The following is a 7,469-nucleotide window of genomic DNA, read 5'->3' on the forward strand; positions in this document are numbered from 1 at the left end:
TAAATATTTGTCTCTCCATTTAGTAATGGATGGCTCTTTATCACAAAAAAAAAAAAAATTCAAAACACTTTTTATTTTGTTTCACATCCTGGAACTACCTGAAGATGCAAAAGAAAGAAACCACATGCTTTCATGCTAGTGTGTTTTCAACACTTTTTTTTTTTTATATTTAGCTTTACATACTTTTATTTATTAATTTTATTGTATTCATTTAAATCATTTTATAAATTTTGTCTTATGCCATTCACATGAAAATTTAAAAGAGGGATAAAGATTTAAAAATAGAAATTGTATTCAGTACTTTATTGTTTATAATATTAAATAAATACACATAAAAAATGTTTATTGCAAAACAAAAATTGTCATAACATGTAGTACATTAAAATATAAGTATAATTAATAACATTCATACAAGAACATATAAAGAAAATTTAATGTCATGAATTAATACATTAGGCACAACTCTGAGTATGATTACTATTATTTTTTTTTAATTTTACAATCAAATCAACTAATTTTGTTGAAGTTTTGAATCATTTTCTTCATTGTCCCAATTGAATATCATGATTCTGATCCAGTAGGTTTAATATTTATTTCACTGATCTAAAACAATTATCATAATTAGACAGATGCATTTGATTAGAAATTATTAATGACTTTAAATATTAGACAAAAAAGTAACTTAGTAACAAAAAGTTAGAATCTTCTTTCATTCCATTTTAAAATAATTTCTTATATCCTTTTTAATATACCTTTTAAGTACTTTGCCTGCTACCCAATATCTTGGTTCCATTCTACCTACTAATAACTTCTTTGAAAGACAAGACAATGGCTTGAAAAATTTGTAAATCTGTCAACACAATTTAGTGACTAGTTAAATAATCATATACTCAAAATACATGGGACTCCTTTCCTCTAAGCATTAAATCATAACCGTCAAAGCATTTTCACCATGAAAGACAGGTGTCCATACAACGATCAAAAGCAAGGAAAACCAGTTTTTTCCTGAGGAACTTATGAAATATCATTCCCTGCAGCACAGTATAGTATCCACTATACTTGTTTAAATAAAATATATACTGATGGATCACTCACAAATGCAACAATAAACAGAGGGTCCAGTATCTATTTATGTGACTTTTACCCTCTGTCGCAGCTTCTGCCCACCTATTCTTTTTGATAACATTCTTTTACCCAGATCCAACCCAGTGTGTTATCTTGGATTCATCTTAAACAAAAGACTCAACTTGTACCAACATACTAGACTTAAAGACAAGTATTCAACAGACGATTCATTCAACTATCTCGACTGCCCAGCAGGACCACTCATCTCTCAAGAGAAAACAAACTTATTTATTTAAATTTTAGTATGAATGTGATTAATTATCACTATTACCTATTGCCCAACAACATTGTGGCAGATTGAAATATTTATCTTCCTTAAGTATTTAGTTTCCTCCAAGGAATACTATTAAAAGTATGTTCCAACTGCCTTTACTTCTTTGAATTATTGGGATGAGCAAGAAGCTATCTGTGAAGTGTTGAAACTGCTTAGGACACTAAAGAGACCTAAAAATTCAAAAATTGTGTTCCTTAATGTTGCAGCACCAGTGTTGCAAACCCTTAAGCCAAAGTGGAGAAAAGGCCTAAGAAAACTTGCCAAGGAACTTGAAGCCTAATGATCATGCACAAGAGAGTCATCCTGCAATAGAGACAGGTTGTCTAAACTATGGTTTTGCTGGCAACGAGAGGGCAGACCAGCAGGCCAAGGTCGGGGCCCTGGGTCTGCAATTTGACTGTGATCTTAGACTCGACGAAGTAAAGACAATTTGTAAAGCCACCTTTCCACAACAATGGATTAGGAGCCACCCATATCACGATTCCGGAGATGCCATCTACCATCACACTCAGTGAGAACAGGTCCTCATCTTTTGCTAATGAACGGGGCACAACTGACACAGAGCCCACCTATTCTGAAAGCTCCATTCCTTTTTACGACTGTAGAGAAGGTGAACAAAATTCCAAGTACATACTCTAAATGTGCCCGTTTTTTTCTGAGCAAAGGAGACTGATGTGGGCCTCCAACTGAGGTGCAGAGAAAGCTTGGAGTACCTCAGAAGAACCACTAAATTCCACATTTTAATCCCTGACCTTGTAATCTAAGAGAAGAAGAAGCATTTTCTAAAATGACTCAGTTTTCTTTTGTTTGGTATTTTTGACGTGACAACGTCTTATAAATCATTTTGCGGGATGCCATGTTAGAAAAAGTGTCCCGTAACGGAAGTAGATTGTGGGGGGAGGTAATTAGTAGTGTAGTAGTGGGGGTAAGAGGATTATAGATGCTGAGAGTCATGCAGGCAAAAGTGTCCCGTAACGGAGAAGGTAGTGGTGGGGATGGGTAAGAGTGAGGTGGTGGGGGTAAGAGGATTGATTATAGAGTATACGTTGTCACGGAAATATGTCGCCTCGAGGCCTACACGGGCACGGTTTTTTTAAAGGTATATGCACTTATAAGTTTTTTTTTAAATAGCAAGAATTATTTTGTAAATCGCATGCTGGCTGAACAGCTATACACAAAGTATTTATAAATACTTGTAACATTAAATTATATACTTATCCAATGATCATATTTTTCGGCATCAATCAATAATTAATCTGAGATTCAAACATATTTTAGTAATTAATTATTACTTACATTTACATTTTCTGGTGATCGAATTATGTATTCAATTGCAGAAGCTATATCTGTTGGGCTGATACTTGGATATTTATCATAAATTAATTTATCCATTTCATCCCCTAAGGAATACTTGAATATGCCTGTCTTAACCAGTCCAGGGCTTATACTCTGAAATATGAAAAAATATATGGCTATTAGTGGTTAATATTAAGAGATTTTTAACCTCTAAAATATAGTATTGATTTATAATAGTAAGGATGTTGTTGAGCATTGATGCTATCAGGTAAATATTGGGAGGAAGTGCAAGTTCAAAAAAGAAAACAGTTTGTGTAAACTTATTTTTAAAATGTTTCAAAGCTATAGCCTAAGCTGTAGGTCTTCACCAGTGCTTAAAAAAAAAAATTACAAGTATGAAAGTACAAAACTAACAAAAAATTATTGTAAAGGAAAAATTAAATTATGGAATGAAACATGGAATACTTTAATAGAAAATATGAAAAAAATATTTCAAAATGACATTTCAAGTGTTATAAAAGTATATGAAAATTGTATACAACAATTATAAAAATGAGAAATTAATGAAAGAATGAGTTATGAAATATGCAGTAGAATAAATGAAAATATATAAGCAAAAAAAACAAAAACAAATCAACACATTTACATAATGCTTTTGGCTTCTATCGATTATTTTTCACACAGACTGTTTTCTTTCATTACTGACTTCTATTTGATAATATCTATGGGCAGAAGGCCTGCAACTGAGGCCAAAATGTTGACACACAATAAACTTATCCTTATCTGTGTGTTCTAATCCCCGGCTGCACATCTATCTTTGAAACGGCAATGCTCAGACAATGTATAGTCCTTAAGAAATAGACAAGAACTCATTTGAAAACATAACCAAATACCATTAAGGAAGAAACACAAAAGATAATGGCAGCCATCCTAAGCCTGAGATGTAAATACTAAACCTTGTAAGGTGTTAAACAGGTCAATACTAAAATATAAACCTATTTCACTGCATTCTTATGTTCCCAAATAGTAAACTAGGAAGAAAAATAATTTGTTAGTAGCTTAAAATTTATAAAAAGAGTAACATGTATAAATAAGCAAAATGCATTAGTTTTAAATTCATAAGGAGATAGATATGATCACTAATATCCTAAGATTATTCGATTTTGATGATGATTTTCATATTGTAACCAGTTACTTACACAAATCCTAATTGGTATACTGAAGTTCCTAACTTCCTTTCTTAGACCTTCAGTTATAGCCTTAGCTGCATGTTTGGTAGCTGAATAGAAATGGAAAGGTGCATATGAAGGGACATGGTCTGCCAAGTTGCTAAAGTTAAACAAAAAAAAGTAGTTATTTATCTGACCTTACTTAAAACACTGAATATTATAGTGAATAATCTATACTGTCAAATGTATACATAACATTTGTTATATATAACTAATGGTAGAGATAAAAACAAACTAAAAAGCAGATGCCATTCAAAAAACTAATAATATAATTTATTTATTTATTTAAAGATTGAATACATGTTTTTAAAAAATTTAATTAGTAATACATATTATATGTTTTTAAAATAGTTATTATACCTCAATAATTGTTTGTAAGTAGTAATTTCTAAAACCAACCAATAAGCCAAAATAAAAATGTTATCTAATATTACTTATTAAGATCTTTATTGGATAAATTTAATATTATATTTTTTTTATTTATTTAAAGATTGAATACGTGTTTTTAAAAAATTTAATTAGTAATACATATTATATGTTTTTAAAATAGTTATTATACCTCAATAATTGTTTGTAAGTAGTAATTTCTAAAACCAACCAATAAGCCAAAATAAAAATGTTATCTAATATTACTTATTAAGATCTTTATTGGATAAATTTAATATTATATTTTTATCATCAATTTAAGAAACTTAATACATCAATAATTGTGTTATAAATTGGTACCTTGTAATATTAATAATATGGCCACCAATCTCTCTTCTCCTCATACTTCGCACTGCTTCCACCGCACAGTGCGTAAGGGCAAGAACATTTACCTCAAAAAGCTTCCTCCATTCTACAGGGTTTCCATCTAAAATCCAATACATATTTAAAACCCTTTAAGTGAAAAATTAGGTTTATTACCAAATATAATATACGGAAATTATATTCAAAGTAAAGATTACATCCAATTTAAAATTATGAAAACAATGTCCATTTTTCAAAAATTATTCATGAAACTATTTTTAATATTCCAAATTTAAAAAAGCACTCACAACTCTACATTATTTTTTCAGAAGTTTGGTGGCAAGTGAGGGATTTTTGTTTCAGTAAATTGAAATTATTTTTTTATTTTAAAATAATAACACTGGTTTACAGAAATAGTATGCTAAGTAATAAATATGTACTGTATCTAATTGCCAGTGGTTCTTAATTAAAATTTGGATCATGAAAAATTATTTTGATAAATAAATATTGTAGTGATATTTTGCATCTCTTGTAAAATAAAATTAAAAATGTTAGCTGTAGCCATAGACAGAGCAGAGACATTAGGAATTTAACAATAAAATGTGAATATTGTAAAAAATATTAAAAAAATTAATGATTATAATTTATTAGTGAGGAGTAAAAAGAAAGTGTGTATATTTTATATGTAAAAAGATATAATTTATTTCATAAGTCTGTATTAAGAATTATTTCTTCTTCCTCTTTTACTGGCACAACAATGAGGCTGTCCTTGGCCTGCTCAATGGCCGCCAACCATCTTTCTCTATCTTCTGTAAGGGTAACTAGGATCCTCATTTGTCGCAGATGCCACCTCACAGCATCCCTCCATCGACTCTTCGGCCTACTACACATTGCCGCACACCATCCGAAACGTAACTGTACAGTTTATGAGCCACTCTTTCCTCATTCATCCTCATTACATGGCCGAGCCATTTAAGCCACTGTAACCTTATGTACGAGGAGATGCTACATTCTTCGCCAATTACCATTCTCGCATACGAGCCGTAAGAATTTTTTACATCTGATACCTGTGGAGTCCCAAAAGGACCCTATCCACAATTTTGAGAGCCACAAATTTTTATTTGTTGTATTAAATAAGGCCCTCTATCTTCTTCAAATGTTATTACAAAAATTAGAAATTTGTGCGTTTCTGAAAGGACATTATGGTTCTCGGAAGATAATTAAATCTAACAATTAGTGTAATTAACATTAAAACATTTATTTCTATTACATTAAAATAACATTATAGAAGATAATGGAGCTGAGAGAAGAGAAAACTTAGCCCTTAAAGAATGGGGGAAATCCAAGCATAGCCTCACCCTCAATGTTCTGTGCATATGGTAAGGATTATAAAGTACCTGTAATACTTAATCATATATTTTATGTGCATGACTATAACTTAGAAATGGACTTCTCGATATCTCACAGTTACATGATAGTACTGTCAAGAAAGTTGGTGTGACTGGGAGTTGGCCAAATCATACCAACTTTTCTGAGGCTTATCATACATACATAGTTTTGATACAATGGTGTGATGCAATTAGTTTAGACACCATTGATGATTTTGATTTCCATGAGCATTGTTAGAATAATGTAAACAGGTGGTGTCTACAACTAGATTAGTTCTAACTTTTGTGGATAGAGACAAAATTATCTAGTTAACATTGGTAGTGTAAGCTAAGAGTTGCATTTTTATATATGACTCAACCATTAAATCAGTTCTATCCAGACTGGACTCAGCACACCATGCTGGCATTCTATTTCAACAAGTGCATTCCATACATACCCAGGCTTAAGCTTTTGCTCAGAAACCAGAGTACTCACTTTGATATTTCATCAACAGAAACTAGACGTTATATACTTAACTAAATTGTACACCCAGCCAGAAAATCCATCTTATGAGTGTTAAATAAATTCTCTAAATATAATCTTACTTGAATAATCAAAAAATCCATCACTTCCTCTTCCTGCATCCAAAGCCAGCAAAATTCTATGTGAAATAAAAAATATTCAATAACCCCTTTAACAAACCTTTTTCAGAAAATAATTTTATCAAACAAATAGCTTGAAAGCTGAACTGTGTTATTTGTAAGGATAACAGATCATAGTGGTATGATTTGAAATGAAATGATTGATTAAGTAGCAACTGAGGTTCACCAGTTGGATGAAGTTGAAAGCTTATACCTTTTCCACACACACATTTTCTGTTCTTTTAGGAACTCATATGTAAAGGGTGGGAAATTTAATGGAATGAACAAATGATGAATAAATTTAAATTGGTATACATTTTTTTTTTCTTTTTATGGCGCTCTTCCATAAAGGGGAGTTATTCATTTCTGGCATAGAGGGGTTATCTACATAGTATTACCATATTTTAACCATGGTGAGGGTAAGTTTTTATTTTGTGTGACCATCACAGAAATAAAAGTCAAAACCTCAGGCCAGATTCGAACCTATGTAACTGCAGTAAATAGGCAGCCTAGGCCAATACTTTAACTCCCCCAGCCACAAATGGCCCTGGGGAAACCTACTGTCATGAAATGGGCTATATGTTCCCGATAGTCAAGAACAGAAGATGTGGTCATAACTTAACTACAGACAGAATCTATAACCTAACATATTATGTTTTGTCGCGGTTGAAATAATTCGGAGTGGGTAATGATAAACATTCGCAGTTTTTTGCCCCATAAATCAAAATTTTTAAAAATATATAACTTAAGTAACATCGAGAGAAAATGGATTATATAATAAGTCTAAGACCTATATATACAGATATG

At 31.2% G+C, this 7,469-nt stretch overlaps 1 protein-coding gene across 1 annotated transcript; it reads right to left on the reverse strand.

Moving 5' to 3' along the window:
* Positions 1-326: 326 nt before the first annotated feature.
* Positions 327-4,777, reverse strand: LOC106691802 (dehydrogenase/reductase SDR family member 11; the record flags this gene model as incomplete). The annotated part of the gene is given in 4 exon segments (XM_014437692.2): positions 327-603; positions 2,696-2,848; positions 3,895-4,024; positions 4,651-4,777. Coding segments are annotated over 4 exon segments (452 nt in total), but the record flags the coding sequence as incomplete, so codon positions are not given.
* Positions 4,778-7,469: the final 2,692 nt, after the last annotated feature.

Source organism: Halyomorpha halys, unplaced genomic scaffold (assembly GCF_000696795.3).
Source record: "Halyomorpha halys isolate HHAL.00 unplaced genomic scaffold, Hhal_1.1 Scaffold3284.1, whole genome shotgun sequence".
NCBI lineage: Eukaryota > Metazoa > Arthropoda > Insecta > Hemiptera > Pentatomidae > Halyomorpha > Halyomorpha halys.